General features: G+C 43.1%; 1 protein-coding gene across 7 annotated transcripts in view; it reads right to left on the bottom strand.

The window, feature by feature from the left end:
• The window catches only part of LOC116060988 (Snf2-related CREBBP activator protein), a 36,929-nt gene extending 16,259 nt beyond the window's left edge, over window positions 1-20,670 (bottom strand). For 6 of the 7 annotated variants that reach the window (XM_035997870.1, XM_035997874.1, XM_035997873.1 and 3 more), the window contains exons 1-19: window positions 20,438-20,670; window positions 18,867-18,943; window positions 15,388-18,560; window positions 14,422-14,463; window positions 13,791-14,051; window positions 12,279-12,464; window positions 11,994-12,134; window positions 11,501-11,705; window positions 10,491-10,663; window positions 9,071-9,158; window positions 8,835-8,924; window positions 7,902-8,075; window positions 7,509-7,729; window positions 7,123-7,300; window positions 6,863-6,999; window positions 5,866-6,035; window positions 1,789-2,118; window positions 964-1,150; window positions 696-865 (exon numbers count right to left, since the gene is read on the bottom strand). In XM_035997870.1, the coding sequence (XP_035853763.1) occupies window positions 696-865; window positions 964-1,150; window positions 1,789-2,118; window positions 5,866-6,035; window positions 6,863-6,999; window positions 7,123-7,300; window positions 7,509-7,729; window positions 7,902-8,075; window positions 8,835-8,924; window positions 9,071-9,158; window positions 10,491-10,663; window positions 11,501-11,705; window positions 11,994-12,134; window positions 12,279-12,464; window positions 13,791-14,051; window positions 14,422-14,463; window positions 15,388-18,321 (5,687 nt within the window). In that variant the 5' untranslated portion in view covers window positions 18,322-18,560; window positions 18,867-18,943; window positions 20,438-20,670. The remainder of the gene's footprint in view (window positions 1-695; window positions 866-963; window positions 1,151-1,788; window positions 2,119-5,865; window positions 6,036-6,862; window positions 7,000-7,122; window positions 7,301-7,508; window positions 7,730-7,901; window positions 8,076-8,834; window positions 8,925-9,070; window positions 9,159-10,490; window positions 10,664-11,500; window positions 11,706-11,993; window positions 12,135-12,278; window positions 12,465-13,790; window positions 14,052-14,421; window positions 14,464-15,387; window positions 18,561-18,866; window positions 18,944-20,437) is intronic. The other variant, XM_035997872.1, reaches the window with a different exon arrangement.
• Window positions 20,671-20,889: the final 219 nt, after the last annotated feature.

Raw genomic sequence — 20,889 nt, 5'->3', positions numbered from 1 at the left:
ACCGTTTTAGAACGTTGCAGGGAAAAGTTGCAGCGGTCTGAACCGGCCCTTCTCAGCTCGACTCAAGCCGGCTGATGGTGGCACCTGCGTTTCAGCTTCTCAAGTCGGCAGTTGCTGGTTTAAGAACATAAGGGACGTCACCTGTTTTAACCAATTATTTTAACCAATGCTATTAAGCCAATAGCAAAGTCAGCTACCAACTATAGAAATAAAATGATCCATAACCCATTTTATTTCTATGTACATGTTTCTATATACTGTCAACTGGTCGAAATGGCAGAGTTGTAGACGGAGGCTCAACGACCGCCAGCGAGCACGGTAACGTTATGTGGGAGCAGCGTTACAACGAAGCAGTGAATCACAGAAATAAAAGCGTAATTCTTTGCGGATTCGTCACTAGAAATGCAACTGTAGCAAGCATCTCACTATCACTAACCATATCCACATTCAGATTTTGACGCAACAAATTGTACATCCAGCTACACAGCCTGAAAGTCAGAAGTTCCAAAGAGTCGTTGCTATGGAGATGACACACTGTCTCGTCGGATTGGTGGGAAATGGCACGTTTCAGAATGCTGCAGACCAGCCCGTTGCAAGTAGTTGTGTAGGCTCAGTTGTAACTTTCTGTGGAAGTAATCTTCCTGCGCAACTTGGGTATATATAGTCTTTGAAGTATCAGTAGCTGCACAGCGTACCTGTTGACCTTCATGCGCACTGGTCTGGGTCTCGGAGGGGGTTCAGGGGAGTCCATGATCTCCTGGATTAGTTGGCGGCTGACTTTGTGTCGCGGCAGGAAGACATCTGCCTGGTACCGGGACACGTGGCTCTCCAAACCCACAAGGTCAAACATGGAAAGATCGCAGCGCTGAGGACGCAAAAACGTACAGGATTTTATTTTATCCTATCAAGTCTGCTTGATTTTCTGACCAAATTAACCTTTTTTTGTTTTCCTTTCATGCTTACCTTTAAAGGGGAGACCTCCAGGGCGTCCTGCACCAGGGAGGCTGTATGGAAAACAATGGGCTTCGTGATGAAGGGAGACTGGATGGGTCGGGGGTCGAACAGGTTGGGGTGGTTGCACACTTTGCGGAGCTGCATCAGGATGTTTATCACAGACATGAAGTGACCGCTGGCCAGCGTCTCCCGGGTCCTGGGAATCAGAAACAAAAGGGCGATGAACGGAGAGAGCAAGATCGTAATATGAACAACAAAAGAAATAATAGTAATCATAAAGAATTATTAAGATACGGGTAAAAAGGTATGTTTAAACATCTCCTTTTTATGTAAAAATGAATATAATTCCAAGCCCCAATTTTAGGCAAATAAATCATAAAGAATACTCCATAATACTGTCACAGATTTAGTCCTTGCCTTCATTTAATAAATACACTCAGTTGCCAGTTTATTAGGTACACCAAGGTAAAGTTAATGCAGTTTTATAAAAAAATCCTGCAATAAATCCTCCCTGTTAGAAAAGGTGTTAATTCCACTGAAGGATCATTTTGGGGGATGTAGATTGTGGTGCTGTTGGATTGCAAACTGACAGGTTTCAATTTTTTTGTCCACCCCATTGCAGAAACACCTCTCTGGCAACTAAGTGTATATTTCAAAGACCAGAAAAGCTGGAGAATCTGAGAATTAACAACCAATATAGGAAAATATCTATTTTACAAAAACGTAGGAGAAGAGGCTTCATAATAAAATGTTTGGTTCTTTTTTAATTTAATCAAACATTATTTCTGTGTGCTGCATCATCTCTAGAGTCAACACAACTGCGGCATAACTCACGAGGCCTGTGCCATGAAGTCATCGTAGAGAAAGCGTTGTCTCTTGGAGAGGCGACAGCGCACCACGTGTTCGTATTTCTTGGGCATCTGCTTCTCCACGTCAATCTTGATCCTCCTGAGCAGGAACGGCCTCAGCACCTTGTGGAGCCTCTTGACCAGGCCCTCGTTGTACTCCTGACTGCCCTCGATCATTCCTGTCAGCGGGTTGGAGAACCACTCTTTGAACTCGCGGTGGGACTGGAAGACGTGGGGCATCAGGAAGTGCATCAGGGACCACAGCTCCATCAGGCTGTTCTGGAGAGGGGTTCCCGTCAGCAGCAGTCGCCGGTGGCTGTAATAGGAAGAGATCAACGTAGACGTTTAAATATATGGGGCAAAGTTTATAGAATTAGGATTACAGACAACAAGGGAGAAGAAATGGATGGAGGTGAAAACCTGATGCTTAAGACTCATTAAACCTGCATTGATTGATTTTTTTTTTGGCCACTTGGGTGCAACAAGCTGTTAACACAACATTGACCTTATAACCTTATATCGCAAAGAGCTGCTTATCTTTACATCCAGCAGAACCGGAGAACCGTAAACATACATTTGGAGTTGCGTTTGTGTCCTTGTGTTCACTCTCCTACTTTTGGTCTTGACCGACTCCTGAGGGAAATATCCGTCTTTTTAGCTGCTAAGCGCTCCACTATGTCCACCAGCTAGTCTCCAACTGTGTCTGTGTGGTTAGCAGGTAGTGAACAGAAACTTTATAAGAGTTTGATGCTGCTGAAAACAGCGCTGATGAAAGCTGTAGGATGACACCTAAACAGTACAGTTACAGGCCTTAAAACCAAAACGATGAGCTGAAAGCTCCGCAGAGTTACTGGTGGTAATTCCCTGTGGGTTCAATCACTGCGATCAATCACAATATTGATTATAGAATATTTGATGTCAAAACAAAACTCTACAAATTAATCTAATATTGTGTATATTCATAAAAACGTAAAACTTTCCACAGCATTGTCGGTGTATTTAAACCGTTTGTAATTTACAAATGTGTTTCCTGATCTTATCTCTCAGCCTCCAAGCTCGTAGTCCATACATCTCATGGGACTACAACACCCTTGAGTTCAAGGTTTTTGCATTTGAGATAAACAGATCAGTCCATGAAAGAGGCAACTGTCTGTGGTTAGTTCATTTCTGTTAACAGCAGGACAGTGAAGGGGGTTATCTAAACTGCTAAATCAGTTGAAAGGTTGTCGGTAGCCTCACGGTTACAGGCTCGGTAGTGAACAACACGCTAACTTGCTGACGGATTCGGTGTTGTGTCATTGTCTATCTTGTTTGTTTTTTTTTTAATCAGAAGATTTATTGCCATTGTGCAAAATGCCAGTGAGTGTGTGTGTTCAGTGTGGTGATGGCTTGTGGAAAGAAGCTGTTCCTGAGTCTGTTTGTCCTGGTCTTTATTGACCTGTAGCGCCTGCCAGAGGGCAGCAGGTCAAACAGAGGGTAGGCAGGATGTGAGCAGTCCTGCCTAATGCCTAGTCTCTAATGCACCCTCAGTTGTGGCACTTACACTTTTATTGTTTGGGTCTGCAAAGACAATAAAAGGTTTATCAGTATCAGTTTTAAGCTGAGCTGGACCAGAGGATATTCGGTTTAAAACAGATCGGTGATGCCGTTTTGCCTTCATTGTTCTCCGTGAAGTTTACTGAAAGGGATGTTTTGTAGCGTTTATGTGGAGTAAGCACTGCACCGGACTCAAAAAATAGCCTTTTAAATGCTACATTGCTTGTAAGGAAAAAAAACAGGAGTAACCAAGTAGCCAACCAGATTTAAAAGCAATTAAACATTTAAAAGCAAGTATTTTCTTTTTAAAATAAGTGCTATCCAATTCATAAAGCAGTCAACCTAGGGGAAACACTGCAAATGTCTTGTATTGGGGCTCATCATCAGCCTGAAGAAAACCTATGAGTAAATGCTTGTGTGTAATAAAACGGTGTGTGCGCCTCCTCGTGTGCTGAAGCTTATCTTTGAAGCTCTGTAACAGTGAGAAATGACCACCAGCTGGAACAGGCCACAAGCCAAATGATGGCATGTTAGTCTAATTACAGCCACTTTGATGAGAAAAAGCATTTCCATTTGTAAGATTAGCTGGTTAACATTCACATCCACACACACACCACTGAGGCCTGTGGATAAACAGTTAAATGCTTGGGGATGCACTGAAAGTCAAACATGTTTAAAACTGAATGATGGCGTGTCCTCTACAGCTGAATGCACATTGACTTTTTGTGACAAGCAGCAGCTTACAGATGAGATAGAGAAGCATCTTTGAATGTGCATGGAAGCCCTACAGAAACAAGAGAGATTGTATTTCATTGAGCATTACTAGTTTGTCCAAAGCTACTTGGTACATAATGCTTGCTTGTCACCAAAAATGGACACATGATGTTTGCTACACTAAACAGGAGCTGTGTTCAAAACCGTTCCCAATCATGGGAACTATATACTATATACTACTATATAGTGCGTTCGCCATTTTGTGGTGGTGTTCTAAAATTTCATTCACTATATAGTCCACTATAAAATACCCACAATGCACTGCTAATTTGAGCGTACATGCGATGTACCCTACATTTTACTCCCGTGTACCACAATGCAACGCGGTCGCGTTTTCTCGGAGGAGAAGAAGAAGAAGCAGAAGTCACCGCAAAAACTGAAGAGGAAAAATGGAGCTGACATTCGTTTCTAAACAGTGGAAATGTAACATGCAACATATATACACACACAACCTTCTGCTATTCTCCTGAGTGCTGAGTTTGTTTCAGGGACGTATTTGAAGTATTTCAGTTTCGGTTTGTTTACACGATGCTGGGCGCGCCCGCCTCCCTCACACAATCAACGGGCGCATCTCCTGACGCAAGTCACGCAACGATGCGCCTTCAGTGTGGTGTCTGAAATCTCGTTTGATCGTTCCCTAAATAGTTCACTACTTAATAAACACTATATAGGGAATAGTGCGTCAAAGCTGTTTTTTTGTCTAAAATGTGCTTCCCTTCTTCTTGCTTCAATCGCAGCAAACCCTGTTTATAAATGAGTGAAAACTCGTCCTGCTTCTACACCGCTTGCATTACTGACATCTGTACAAGATCTCTGTGTGTGTGCGATACAATGTGATCTCTTTCAAAGATACAGGTTATGTTTTAAAACACCACCAGAGAGAAGTCTGACATTTATTACGTACTAAAAAAGGTCTTTGATGTCCATGAAACTGACCTTTCGGACTTTACATTGTATTCATCTGGCAGACACTTTTGTCCGAAGCAACTTACAATTTTTCTTTACCCACCTCAGGAGCTATTAGGGGTTCAGTGCGTTGCTCAAGGACACTTTGACATCCAGACAGGAGTTGGCGGGGATTAAACCACCAATCATACGATTATTGACCATCTCGCACTACCAACTGACAAATTATCATTTGAAGAACTGATTTCTTTCAACCTTTTTACAAAGTCACATTGTGCCTGTGCATTAAAAGTGACTTAGCATCTTTTACAACCACATTTATTAAAACCTGCTATCACTCACTGATTAAAATATTAGGACACGGTTTGGATTGTGAGGACATTATGTTTTCCTGTCGACAGTATATAACAAAAAGTAGGATCTTTATACCAGCGTGTCAGCAGTATTCTCCTGTTTAAAATGTAAGGGACAAAGCATACGGAGTAAGTAAGATACAATGATTCTGGAAAGCTCACGCATGTCTGCAGATACAAGGGTGTATGTCCTGAGACATGCTCGAGTCTTAAGCAACAATCCTTGGACACGAGACAAGGACTAATCATTCCTGGCTGGTCGCTGGTGGATGTTCACAGAGCTGATGAAACAACATTACATCATTGATGACGTGACCCAAGTTTGTAGATCCACCAATGTTTCTTTTAACAACAGTGTAACAACTCACTTTTTTGTGGTGGTTAATTTTGGAGGTTTAAAGCAGAGATACCACATTAATTGTTGAATAATTACGGAGCCCTAAAGTTTGTACATTTCTTCTTCTGAGAATACAAAAACACCCAGCCCTACTGACCTGTTGAAGTTCAGCAAGCTCTGCCAGCGTTGGGACTTGAAGTTCTTGATATTTTGTGCCTCGTCTAGAATCAGGTATCGCCAAGACTTGCGCCGGAACGCTTGGTGATCCTGCAGCACCAACTTGTACGAAGTGATGCACACGTGGAAAGCATTCGGCTTCGTCCAGCCCTAACAATAAACAACAATAACAATGGACAATTAATACAGTTCAGTAGAAATAATACACATTTTAGAAAACACACTATTACCACATACATCACAAGTACCTATAGTGGAAAGGAAATGGTGCATCTGGGTTTTATTAGGTACTTAAGCCCTATTCGCACTGGACTAGTATTAACTGGGGAACTCCAGTAATTTGTAACAATTGCGGAGGTCGTTTGTGATCTTAATCCCGTGCGGATCTGCCATGTCTATCATTTGTCATGTAAAAATTCCACCGCAAATTATCTACCATATTTCGCAAAACACAGAGGTTGTGTGATAATATTAGTCCCGTGCGAATAGGCATCTCTGTGATTCTGGGTTTTATTGGCTCTGTTGGCAATTATAAATGAAAGTTTTGACAGCTGTGCTGTCATATGTGGGGGTTAATATCAGTAAACTTGAGTAAAATACTTTGCTTATCCCGTATGAATGCACCGCACGAAACAGATAAGGCTTTAGGAACATAAAGCAGAAAAAAAACACAATTGTTCACCAGAAATACAGCAAAATGTACAAATAATTAAATCACACCTGGGCTAAATATAATTACCGTTAAACCATCATCTTTACCATTAAAAAAACAAATAACTGTGGCCGGGTTAGCTCAGTTGGTAGAGCAGGTGCACATACACAGAGGTGTACTCCTCGACGCAGCGGCCGCGGGTTCGACTCCGACCTGCGGCCCTTTGCTGCATGTCATTCCCCCCCTCTCATGTCTTCATCTGTCCTGTGGAATTAAAGGCCTAAAATGCCCCAAAAAAATATATATATATAAAAAAACTTATTACCTGTCTCTTTAGCTTTCTCTCCTTTTGGCTGCCAAAGTAAGTGAGGATTTTAAACCCAGGACACCAGCGTTTCAGCTCCATCTCCCAGTTCAACATCACACTGGTGGGAACGATGATGAGGTGAGGGCCCCAGTTACCTAAACACAAGTTAAATGACAAAGGGAGGAGCATCCAAGTTCAATTACGGCATAAAAACATGAGTAGCACTTTGAAAAGACAATCCCAAGCCCAACAGCTGTATGTATTAAAAGGTTTGTTACCTTTTTCACAGGCGAGGTGAGCCAGCAGAGCGATGGTCTGGATGGTCTTGCCCAGGCCCATCTCATCAGCCAGAATGCCATTAAGCTTTTTCTCGAACATGGTGACCAGCCAGTCGAGTCCAATGTGCTGGTATTCTCGTAACGTGCCATCAAGCAGGAATGGAATGGGAGTCTTGACCTTTATTTAGGGGGAAAAAAGATGAGAAAATGATGGTTCAGAACTGCGAAAGGACTAGAATCCTGCTCTTTATATACATACATACAAAAAGTAACCGAAGTCCTACTTCTTAGACTATTTTGGATGGACTCGTTATAAAAGATGAGCTACTTAATTGTCTTTCGTCACTAAAAATAACAAAATATTCTTCTAAATACTGAAGACTGACCTTTGTAGTAGCCAAAGTGTAGCCTTTAGGCTGCAGGCTCTCTGCAGTAGCAGCAATGTGGCTGATCTCTTTCTTTGGCCGTGAGCTAGAGGCAGGTGGGCTGTTGTCCCCCTCCTTTAGCAAGACCTCCATCCCTTCATCTCCGCAGTCGTCGTCTTCTTCCTCGCTCTCCTCTTCTTCCTTCTCGCTGTCATCGTCTTCTCCGCTGTCTCCTGGTGATTCTGAGAAAAGCACATTTCAAAAGAGTTCAATAATAAAGTGTTAAAAGCAGCAAACAAGCTTGGAAAAGGCAGGCAGAAGGAAATATTTATATTCTGAAATGTTGTCTTGTCAGAGTGGGAGCAGACAGACTATTTATGAGATTATTTTGATTCCCTGTGCGCTGGTTAGTACCTGAGGAGGAAGTGTTGCTTTCCACATCACTCTCATCTTCTTCAGTCTCCTCCTCTTCATCCCCAGACAGCTCCGAATCAGAGCTTTCTTTAGAGCCAGATGCAGACGGTGCCTCAAAGTCTGAGGCATATGCTCCTTTGTACTTCTCGAGAAGCTCCTCAACACTCATATCGCCTACAAGGGGAGCAGAGATGTCAGGGTAGATGTTTACTGCTCCCGTTTTTTTTTAATGAAATGCTTATTCACATGCAGCTAACTGGCACAAAGACTATAAACGTCTACAACAAAACAGAAAAGCAGAAAAAGAGCAGCTGTGCTGGGAGCGCTTTAAATCAACTGAAATGATGTTCTTGTACATATAGCAGACTTTAAAATGCATGTGTCTCTGCTATATTGAGGCTTCAAAAAAAAAAAAAAAAATCTATAAAATGCTGACTCTATACAGTAAAGCAAAAATGTGAAAAGATCTGACTGGAATTGTCTAACCAAAATCGCACAGTTCTCCATGGGCAAAGGAGCTTTATTGATTTTTTGAGGCAGTGGATATGTTGTATATCTGCAGGAATAATCTGTGTTCTGGAATCTTTTACTGGAATTTCAAGAAAAATGGTACGAAAATATTAGTCAAAGACAAAATTAAGGACATAAATGCACATCAAGTTCGGCCCTGAATCATTTGTTGCATCTGGTTTATTCAGAAGCCAAAATATCTTTTATCTTATCTTAGTTTTAAAGTCGCAAAATGGACTATTTAAACAGCATTTACTTTGATGTGTCTATAGTAAATGTTTTTGGAAGTGATTTGAAGTTGACAAAAAGCGTATCCCTCTTCATCAGTAATAAAAGAAGCTCTTGAACCAGAGCGATACACAGAACAACAACAAGAGGCTCCTCAACATGAGCGATTGCACTTTCCATTTTACGCATAAATACCTTCTTTGGCCAAGTCATCCAGTTCCTCTGCGTGATCCACATTTCCCTCAACCTTCTCCTGGGCAGCTATGGTGTCCTCCTCATCCTCAGCTGAAAAGACAACAAATATTTCATCACTAACAGACTTATTTAGGATCATTCAACAAAATACATCTGTGCAATGTTTTAACCCCTTTTCCAAGATATAAGTATTTAAAAGTATGTTTATAAGTATCTTATACTGAGAGCGATCTTACCATCCTCTTCATTGGCAGTAAATTCACCATCTTCCTCTTCCACCGATGAAGAGGATTCATCCGAGCTTTCTTCATCTGAGCCCAACTCCTATGTAATCCAATGATTCAGTGATTATTAATATTAACAATAAGAAATGCAAACACCTGTGGCCCGGATCAGGATAACTCAGTTATCTGTATGCAACAGTATTTAGACTTGAATTAACATTATAGAGGGCAAATTTCAAAAAGCAGTAACAGTTCTTTTGGCATTATATTAATATTGACACCTTCAAGTGTTATTCTGTCATTGTATGGAAGCAACAGCTACCTTTTTTTGAGTTGTGATCAGTGATGTTGTATGCATTATCTCCAGTTCATTTGATGGCTAGACACCTCTAACCAACATTTACAACGGACAGTTTTCACATGCAAATGTGTGGCTTAAAAATAGGGTTGGGTACCGAGACCCGGTGCTAATAAGGCACCGGTGTCTTAACGACCAAATAGGATTTCGGTGCCTCATTTCGGTGCCAATTAAATGCCTGCGCCTCTCTCTGATGCTCCGAAACAGACGTTACAGGCAACAGAAACATCGCTGCATGTCACGCTAGTTAACAAAACGTTACACTTGACAGCAGGTAACGTTAGCCTACCGTTAGCTAGCAGCTGGATCAAACACGGTTAAATGCTGACAAATGACTAAATGGTGTGAAGTGTGACTGTATTTCACTGTAGAGGATTCCAACACCAGCACGTTGTCGGAAATACAACACAGATGGTGCGTTCACTTGAAACTCACCTCGCCAGCCTCGTGGTGCATTCAAAGTTATTGTTAATTACCCTTTTCCAATCTAGTGGTTGTTTTTGACGTTTACCAGCAATTTACTGGTGAAATAAGTTAGTTATAAGTTATTGTTATTACACTTTTAATAAATCATTTAATTGTGACCATATGGCCTTAGCAATAAACAAGTTGTTCTTAAATGTTGCTGAATGTCGTTTTGTGCTCCTTTTTTTTTTTAATCTTTTTAAAAGAATCGGTTCAGGTACCTTTTAGGCACCGGCACCGTTTTAAAAAGTAGCGTTTTAGCACCAGTGTAGAAAAAAATCCAAACAACAACAAACAATAGCCAACCCTACTTAAAAATTGGTTTAAAGTGGAGAGTTTTAACACCCATCTGATTTATCATGTCAAAATTATGACCCAGGTTGTTTAAAAAAACAAAACGCAGAATGTTTCTTTATGATCTTGCCAAATTTCATTCAGATTATTAGTATTTGTTAGTGTTTCAATGTGCTAATCAGTACATAATGGACAGGAAAATTAACCCTGTAGTTACATGTAAAGGTTTTGCGACAACAACATCACTTTAAACTAAGTTGAGTGGTCTGCTACTTTTAGACAACAATCCCAGTCCCATCAGGTTTGCTGAGGTACCTGTGGAGGCCGTTTGAGGGTGCTGAGTAATTGGTCCAGGGGCAGCAGGCCCTCCTCCTTCAGCAGTTCAATCTCTCTCTGATGGCTCTCAGCATCATTGCCCTCCTGCTGCTCCTCCACCTCTATGGTCTCCTCGTCATCCTCCTCCTCACAGGGAGGCTCAAAGTCTCTGTCTGCACAAAGAAACAAGAATTGTTTTGTACTGAAAAATGTATATTGCACATAACTGTTAGGAAACAGAAAGATATATAATGTGTCTAAATAAACTGGGTTCATAAGGCACCACACAGAGGATCAGCTGCATTTCTCATAGCCAAGAAATACTTTACGAAGTAATTTGGTTCACAAACATTTCCATTTTAGTGAAAAATTCAGTTTGGGTTGCAATGACAGAGATTCTTGATGGCTAAGCACATCATTCATGGACAGTCATTGCACTTTATCACCACACAAAACATTGGCAGATAATGAAATTAAAGTGGGACTGGACTACTGACGCACAGAAATAAAGCACTGCCAAGTCTGTCCTTCCTCTGACTGAGCAAACCCTTATACTAAAGTCACCTCCAAGCTCTAGAAAATCAACTGCCATTGATAACACGGGCAGCTGACTAGTCTGACAGGTTTGACGAGTCTCAAGCCTGGCGGTTGCCAAGCAGTGCTCAGTACGGTACTGTTGTGCCAAGAAACGTTTTACTGCACTGACAAATATTAGACTTCCTCTTAGTCACGACGCGTTTGAGCTCAGGTAATCGGGTGGGATTTGCACAGACATGCAAGAACATGGCTGATTCTCTCAAAGATGCAATGACCTTGACAGTGAAGAACGTCGTTTTGTCTCCATGAAACAGTTTGCCTCTGTGGACGCTTAAGAAGATTCAATCACTGGTGTGTAGCTATGACAACGTCCCTGTCTGACCCAATGATTCAGCTCTGAACGCAGTCTCAGTGCTATAACATGGTGGCAGTAAGCTCTATTTATGAGGTTTAAAAAAACAACAGCTTTTTACCATCCTCATCAACGGCAGGTGGCACAGATTTTTTGGGAGTCTGGGGGACAGTTTCAGGTTCAGGTTCAGCAAGTCTGGTGTGTGCAAGTGACTTGCTGAGGAGGTCCGAGTATTTCTCAGTCTGGCCGACAATGAAGTCCAGCTGAAGGTCCAAAGCCTTCTTCCTCTTTTCCTCCAGTCTGGACTGCTGCTTGTACTGCACCACCTTTATTATGGACAAAAGATAAGACACCAGCACTCTTACTTTTACTTTGTGATTTCAATAGAAGCTAGAAATAACGCCTGAATGACAAATATTAGACAAAAGTAGGCAAAACAGTTGATTATTTCCCTCACTGAGTCAGCATGTATGTATTATATTGTCTGAAAAGTAAAGTGCATTGTATTTCTGTGACAAAAACAATCAAACACAGGCCGTGATCCTTTCAAATTCCACAGCTGAGCATCGAGCCAGACCGTTTTTGTTTGCTTGGTTTTTGTGAATCATCTGTACCTTCTCCACACTGCTCCAGAAAGCCCGGACCTCCTTTGCGATAGAAGACGCAACTCTTCTGATTTTTGCGTGCTCATCTCTCTTGGCCTTTTCTTCTTTTTGCCTCAGCTCCTCGTGGTGTCGCATCACCATTCGCACCACCTGACAACATATCAACAGAGGACATTTGAAACATATATACATAATCAGAAATCATCAAATATCAGAAATATAGAATACCTAATCTTTCAAGCGAGCTAGTAAAACACATTTCTAGGTGCAAAACCACTCTGATAATTAACCTACCTTTCTAGCCACCCCTCTCTTCCAGCGCCGCTCTTGAGCAAAGTCAGCAGAGAGCCACTGCATCTCCTCACACAGGTAGTCCCACTGCACTTTCGGTCGCGGCGGCTCCGTCAGGCGGGTGAGACGCTTCAATGACCAGAAGCCCTCTCGCTTCAGTGACTGGGTCCGATGCTCGATGTCTGCTTCCTGCAGGACACACAATGGGCACACCACTCAGTACATCCTGCCAACACTGTAGTGTGCTACAACAATGTTTCGGAAACTGTGAGTAAGGAGGGGTGGGTTAAAAACCCAGGCAGTGTACAGCACGTGCACGCTCGACTTCTCTCATAGTTAATCTTAAAAAAGAAAAGAAAAAAAAAAAAAAAAAAGGCATGTTTGGGCACATTTGGGATTTGATAAGTTAATAATTTACTTTGAAAGGAGAAGTATTTTGTGTATACTTCACACTCTGTCACCCAGAGTGTAACTTTAGCGGAGTGGAGCACCAAACTCCACTAACAAGCCAGCAGACAAACTCACACTGCAACACTTTCCAGAACTTGAACAGTCAGTAGTCTGTTTCATTTCAAAGGGCCTGCGCCTGTACAGCGTTTTAGATAACAATGGCTTTCCCTGGTAGTAGCGGCGCAGCAGAGAGGCTCTTCTCCATTACTGGAGATACACGGCAGTAACAACACAGCAGAGTGCTCCACACACAAACACTCCAAATGCTGTTTTTACAACAAAACACTTCAGGTCAGTAAATTACACTTTCATGTCATTATTCTCATGCAGGCAGAAGACTAACATGCTTCCAAATTTGGTGCAGTTAACTATAAAATACAAATCTGCGTACTCAGACGCTTCTCTGCTTTTTTCTGTTAAATCAGATTCTAACCTCCATCAAGACCGGTTATGTTTCACACTGCATTTGAGTGAACTAAAGACAAGTGTATCATTCGGCACACAGTGAAAGAGAGTCAGATCCTAAGAATACTCCCCCCCTTTCTATTTATTAAATTAACTCTGAATCAACTCGCAAGAACCCCAAGTATCCCCACCCTTCTGGACTGCAGCTCTACAGTTGGTATGCAAGTAAATAGTGAAGTGTGCAGTGTCTTCAACACTTGATTATTCACTGCAGAGATCTACACTGCTCTGAATTATAATCCAGCGGTTTGTCTATCGGCAGAGGAAATATTTTATGACTGTTTAATCGCCTAATCTGACACAGTGACCATCGTAATAGACGAAAAATGACTGTGTCAGTCTGAACCCACCACAACTAAGGCCCTGAACTCACAATTATTCTCGGTAGTCTTAGGATGTAGGCTGGTGAAAGGCGGTAGCGTGACATGCGTTAAATCCAAACACACACACAGCTTTTAACACTGGCAGCATTTTGTGGCACCTCAAACCACCTGTAGAATAATAAAAATGTCTTTAGATTTTCAGGTTCACTTTACATTGTTAGTTCTTTTAAGCTAGTTTTTTTTTTTTTTTACATACTGTATCTTTAGGCTCACTCACATGTTTAGCCAGCTCTGCCATGTCTGCTTGACCACGGGGACGCTGAGGGGGGGCATGATCTGGTGGGGAAGTGGAGAGACTGTAGCCACAGCCGGAGGAAGGAGAAACAAACTTCCCATGGGGACCCCGGAGAAGAGAGGACTTCTCCCGTCGTGGGGTAGACCAATCATTGGCGGGTGAGGGACCAGGGTAAGACGACGAGGTGGAGGGCGAGACAGGAGATGAATTCCCGGTGACCCTGTCTGCTATCCACTGGCGTACCTGAAGGTAAAGGAAAAGAAAGACGAAGAGGAAATTATTTAAAGACATTAGCGAGGTGAAAGCAGCAACATTCACTAAGATAAAAGCCACATGCATGCACAAAAAACAGCCGCGCATGAACAAGGTTAGAGCCAGCGTTTACGAAAAGCAAATCCGGACATGCTCCAGAACTAAATTATAAACTAGCCATCGGTGACTTTTGTCTCATGCAGAATTACAATCACCAAATAGCAGAAGTCAAAAAGAATGCCTTTTTTTTTTTTTTTTTAAGAGTCAAAATGCGCACTCCCCCATTAGCAGTGACTAGGACGTGCTCGTGAATATCCTGTTAAAAGTGAACCTGTCGGAGTGTCTGACAGCCACCACTTACCTTAAGGAACAGTGTCTTTCTGTCTGTCCTGCTCTGTCCATGCTGGAAAACACATATGGCTTAGCATGCGGCCAACTTAAAAGAAATAACTCACTAAATACAAAACACTGTTCACACGACTAACAACGTACATGCAGAAGGATGTAGAGAATACTGCCATATTTGGATGATGAAAACATGCCAGCATACCTGAAAGGAATTACAGAACCATAATGACATGGTGTAATTCGCTTTTGTTTTCAGTCAAGATAAATCTCGACAATTTCTCAGTGTGAGTGCTGATTTACAGCTTACAATATGGTTTCATAAAACTATCACACACTAGATTTAAGTTAATGCATCGGTATCGTTTAGAATTCACCTTTTTTTCTGCAAGTACATTTGTGTGTATCTGTATACGTGTGTATTTTTCCTTTCACTTAAAAACACAAAATGGAAATGTTTATGTATCTTACATATTGCACTTCCACTGTAAACTCCCTGTAAAGTCACACTAAAATAATAATATTATATATATATATATATATATATATATATATATATATATATATATAACTTCAGAGCTTTAGCGTGGCATTCAATATATCGTTCAGATTACAACGTAAAATCAGCTTTGTCTGAAACAATAAGATACACCAGGCAACAGCTAATAAACACATTTTAGCTTCATCACAATGTAACCGTTGACAAAATGTCCAGATACAGATTTTACATTTATCAACATTGTTTTCACTCTTAGCTATGTCCTTGTTTTGTGGAGTCTGATACTTTGGCATTCGAGGCCAACCCATTTAGTATTATCAACTCCCAGGGCTAAAATGTGTCATGTTGTTTAACTTTTCAAATCTGTATCAATTGTCTTCCTGCCTCTGGACTCCACAACCCAGCCCAAACTGCTCGGTCCACGCTACTCTGCAACTTCAAAATGGATTTAACAAACACATATCCCATTCTTCATGAATATACCTTGTCTGGAGAGCTGAGGGTGGTCATCTCGCTTTCTTTGTCTGCGTCTGGTTCTTCATCACTGTCTTCCTCTGGACTGCTGACCTGGCCTGAAGTGGCCTCCAGAGCCTCAGCTTCTCCCGTTGGTTCGTCCTGCTCCATGTCCTCACTCTCTTCCTCCATATAGAGGGAGTCCGGCTGGCTGACGGGGTCATTAAGACTGGTAGATGCCATGACTGCACCTTCCCTTTCCTCTGATGCTGAGAGCATGTAAAGGGCGTAAGGCGCAGTAGGATCTGTAAGGGTGACAACATCTTGGGACGCAGGACCTGCTTCACTAACATTTTCAGTAACATGTAAGGCCTCTTTGTCAAATGTACTTGTTGAGGTTGTGGGGGTGACAAATGCATTCTGGTCAAGTTGAAGTGAGTTACTGCTCATAGTGGACTGCTGTACCTTGACAGGAGCGGCCGCTGACACAGAAGTTTTATCGACAGAGCACTGCGTCTGATCTTTCTGGGCGCTAAGAGCCACAGAAGCACATAAAGAGTCCGGGACAGTTTGGGCAAGGCACTCCTCAGACACTGTGCCAGACCATGAGCTGTGGGCATTGGCCAGCTTGCCGGTCGCATTCTGTTGCATGGACACCTTTGCCAAAAGGGAGGGTGGGGGTTTCAGGAAAGGAGTTTCTCCCGGTTTAAGAAGGAGCAGCTTTGGATTTATAATACCGGAGTGAGCGGCGCAGAAAGCCTCTGGTTTGGTTTCTGTGGGCATAGCAACATTCTGGATTCTCTGTGAAGGAGTCTCTGTCAGAGCAGGGGCGTCTTTGGTCCCTTCATGCGAAGAAACATTGGCCTCTGGCTTTGTGGCACTTACAACAGTCTGATTTATTTTGGGCTGAACGTGTACTGAAACAGCAACAGATGATTCCATCCCTGTGTCCTCACCAGTAACCACCGGGGATATGAAAGATGGTGCAACAGCTGTGGCTTCTGCTTCCTGTTTTTGAATTACAGGAGAGTCACTCACGTCTGTTTGGGCCGAGATTGCCGCATTGACCTGTGAGCAAGGTGTCCCGATTTGTGGACTGGTGTCCATCTGTTCAACAGCGAATGAGTCAGATGTAACAGCAGCTACTTCAACCAAACAAACCTCACTTGAGTTAGCCACTTCAACAGCTTGGTTAGCATCTAACACCAAATGTTGCCCGACAGCAGCTACCCTCGTGTTCAGTATGGACAAATTATGGGAATTACTGTTAGAGCAAGCCTGCATTTGAATTGCATCATTCAATGAAGGCAAGGGCTGCTGGGAAATGATGACAGTGCCACTTTCATTAATTGTGTGAATAGATGGTTCAGGGTCCTCTTTGACAGTGTACTCCTCAGAGTGTTCTAGTAACGCGTTGAATAAGTTCACCTCATATCCTGGAGAGTGGGGAATCGGTGCACTACTACTGGCACAGACCGTTTCCTCAGCGACCTCCTCAACCAGGGTGCAAAACTCATACACTTCCACGGGTTGTGAATCTAACTCAATACCTGCCTGAACACTTTCTTCATACAGCTTTGGTTCCCCGGTAGAGAGCTCAGAACTCAGCTCGTTAACAATGGCAGCTTCACAGACACTGCCGTCTTCTCGTTGTAGGAGGTAACTCTGATTCAGGCGCATGTTCGACCAGTCCCCGCTGATGTGAGCCTCCTCTCTGACAACGACAACTTCTTGAGCTTCGGCTGAGTGCGCGAGCTCGGCAGCCAGTGGCGTCTCTGCTGTGGGGACGTGGTCAGAGGGATGAGGTGCCTCTGCTTCTACAACCTGCCCCGCCTGCAGCGAGACAACTAAGCCCGTGTCAAACAGAGAGGGTGCAGCAGAGGGTTTTGAGTGACTCTCCTGTGTGGAAGAGCACTCTGGCAGCATTGTGACGTCAGATGAGGAGGCGGTCGCGTCAGTTTGTTCTTCCCTCAGGCTACTCTCGACCTGCTCTCCTTCGAGTGGATCGCAGCTCCTCTGGACGTTGCGGTCGTCTCTGGCAGCTGTGCTGCTGGACACTGCTCTTCCTTTTCCAGGAGAAGGGCATAATCCAGGATGTGATTCAGTTGCTTTTGGGATCTCAAGTATTTCAGCTGAGGGAGGTCGTCTTTCTTTGTGAGAGGTGTCGACGAGCTCTTTAACATGCTCAAACATCTCAACTGATTCCAAAGAATTTGCTTTCTGTGTTTCTCTGGCATCAGTTGAGATCTCTTTGATGATTTCAGGTTGTGTTTTTGACAGGTCAGTTTGTTTAATCTCACTGTTGCCAGATGAGGGTAAAGGGAGCTCAGACGATTTTGAGTCCTGGTGACCACCGGTCTGCTCCGCGGCACCCGGCGGAGGTATATGGCTGCCTTGATTTGCGTGGACAAGTGGGTCCCTGTCAGACGGCTTCGTAGCCCCGTGTTGTGTGATGTCTTGGACTTTAAAACCAACACTTGACTGTGGGACAGATGGAGATGAGGCTGTGAAACGGATTTGAGATTTGGGCTGAAGGAGAATATTTCCGCCTGTGTGCTCTTTTCCACCAAGTTCCATGTTTGTTCCAGTCTCTGGTTTATATTCCAATAAGACGGACTGTTTCTCCTTTGTCCCCGTAATATCCACAGGTCCAGCACCTTCCCTAGGTGGCTGAATCTGGTTTGTCTGACATATTGAGTGGCTTTTCTCTTTATCAGTTTGTGACCCGTATTGCAACTCTTGCACTGTGCTGTCAAGCTGTGTATCTGGGGCGAGAGGGGGACAAAGGGGAGCTGGAAGCCTTTGCATCTCAGCGGAGGAACTACATTTCTCATTGAGGGATGTTGGCAAGGATCTCGAAACTCCGACGACTTCGGCAGCGCTCTCCTCAGCGTGGACTTCTTCTGCGACGCTGTCCTTAAAGTCACTGCTGATTGGCCGATCGGTCTGAGGGACGTTCTCCATGCCGAGGAATGCGGAGTCGTTGCTCTCCGGCAATGGCACAATGGACAGATTGGTGAACGGAGGGACTGTGCGGGGGGCAGCTGCGACCGGCTGCTGGGCATGCCGAGGTGACTCCCCAGCCACATTCTGTGCAGCCTGGGGGTTGCCACCCAGCACATCCACAGCCGGAGTGGCACGCTGCCGCGCCGCCTCCTCCCCAGAGCTTCCTTCCTCTGTGCTGCCCTGGCTACACACTGCACCTGTGGGTGATACAGGTTGTTAACAAAGTGTCTGGACCAAGTAAAATGAATAACTCAGCACTAATAATTTTTTTTTTTACTAAAGAACAGGACATTATATACTGCTCACTAGCCTCAATATCGTGTAGTAGTGTTGCAGTGTGAGTTTGTCTATCAAAAAGGCAAATAGGCACATCATCTATGATCAACATCTACAACTGATCAACAATTGCATTAGGTTGACTATTTTCTACAAAAAAAAAATGGAAGACTAAAGAAAGTCTATAAGCAATCATCGGATGTGTGCACAAAGCAACAACTTCTCACCTGTCTGTGGTGTGAGACACAGATCTTCTGTGCTTTCTACTTCCAGGATGCTGAAATTAGGGTCCCCTCCACATATTCTGGAGGAAGCAAAAACAGAGATGAAAGGTAACTTTATTATTCCAATCTAAAACGAGCAACTGCATTTCTTACCACTTCACAATTAAAAACTCTCACTACACAGCTATGTGAGGATAACGGTAAGTTCTGCAATAGTATTAATTTCATTAGATGTGCATTTAGTAAACACAAATATCAGTGTGTGGGACGATTACATGTCACGAGAGCAGCAGCAACAACACTCAGGATAGCTTAGGCTAGCCAACTGCTAGGACAGTAGTTGGTATATTTGGCTGTGTTTTAGTGGACGTCTTGCAGCAGTAATAAAAACACTCAGCGAAGCAGCACTAAACGAGCAGCTCCGTTTGCAAGCTCCAAGTTGCATTTGCTGCAGTCGCCCACAGGAAGATCTTAGGAATTCTGCAGCACGCGCTCTCAAGCCGGTGACCAAGCGCGCGGGCCTCCAGTCATTCATTTGTATGCTCTCATAAATGTAATATATTGTGGCTAGTTGAAGCTGTGTGGACTTGTAGAGGCTCATCTACGTTGTGAAATCACATCTTTATTCAGTAGTTGTATGTGCATTGACCGCGTAACGTTACATGAAATAAAATGACTAAATCGACTTTTCTTCCTATCAGAGGGGTAACGTTAACGTTAATAATACCAAAAGCTCGGAATCGGGATCTTTATAAAAGCCACACATTTAAGTAAACGTTAACGTTTGCCGGTTCAGCTAGTGTGGTTAGCTGGCTAACGTTAGCTTCCCACAATAACAGTGCTTGGGTGGCACTAAAAAGGAAAGCCTGCTAACTAGCTAGCAATAGCAGGGTAGAAGAGTTAGTAAGGGTGCGTTCATTTGATGCGCAGGCGCCCCATCTCCACCCGCAGTTATGTAATGCTCCAGCCCTCAAAGAAGCCCGTTTATGCCGACACATTTGATTAAGTTACTTCGCTATGAGACACTAAAAACATCTGAAAAGTCGCATTAAAACCCGCTTCTGCATGCACTATACAGAGGGGGACAATCACTTGTGACGTCATTGCGTGGGGTCAAATCTTGTTTCCTCGAAAATAAAACGTTAAATTATTTTATTCAAAGCACTCATACATATTACTTTCTGACTAAAACAAAAAAGCAACTACAAAAAACATAGTTATAAAGTTACATATAAATTTTGCAATGATTATACGGGGGATTTAGGGGGACCCACACGGTCCAACGGCTGGATCTTCAGAAGCGACATTGAGGAAATGATTGTTCAATGATAATATGTTTCGTTAAGCATGGTTTAAATTGGAATTTGTTCGGCGTTTTGGCTTTTTATTTCGGTGTCCGGTCTTGAACTAAATGTAGTGTCAACATATTTCAAAGCAGTATGTTGAAAAACACTACAAAGTGAAATGCAGTCTGAGTGTGTCCTTTCGTTTGTCTGAGACCCCCTTTAAGCCCCCGATTACTTCCTCCTTGCCCCCCTCCCTCTTCAAGGCCGCCATCTTAAGTTCCCACCTACCTGAAATTTCCGACCAATTTTCTTTTACTAAATTCTCGTTGAAGAAGTCGTCATCCGCGTAAAATCGCACTCAATCCGTAATGCCAGTAATCCAAACTGTCTCCCGGTACCCAACGAGGTACCACTAGGTCCGTGTGAAGAAGTTAAAATACGGACCGGGAGAGACTGGGTTTCGGCGCAGAATGTAGCGGTCGCGGGGAGGAGACTTTACGCAGCGAAATGGTGGAGGACCGCTGCTGCTGACAAAGTACAGAACTCAGGGAAATCTCGCGAGATGGCGACAAGCGCGCCACTTGAAATTTTTATGTTTTTGATTGTAGTTCGTCGCCAGAGGCAAGCTTGATATAATATTTCAATTTAATCGGTTTATTTCCACCGTAACCCTAAGATTATACAAATCGCCAGAATGATATTAACATGACAGTGATAGTTCACAGTAAGACGATTGTAAC

The sequence above is a fragment of the Sander lucioperca genome, chromosome 22, assembly GCF_008315115.2.
Source record: "Sander lucioperca isolate FBNREF2018 chromosome 22, SLUC_FBN_1.2, whole genome shotgun sequence".
Classification (NCBI taxonomy): Eukaryota; Metazoa; Chordata; class Actinopteri; order Perciformes; family Percidae; genus Sander; species Sander lucioperca.
Note: the sequence above shows the minus strand (reverse complement) of the source record. Positions and strands in the feature narration are given on the sequence as shown.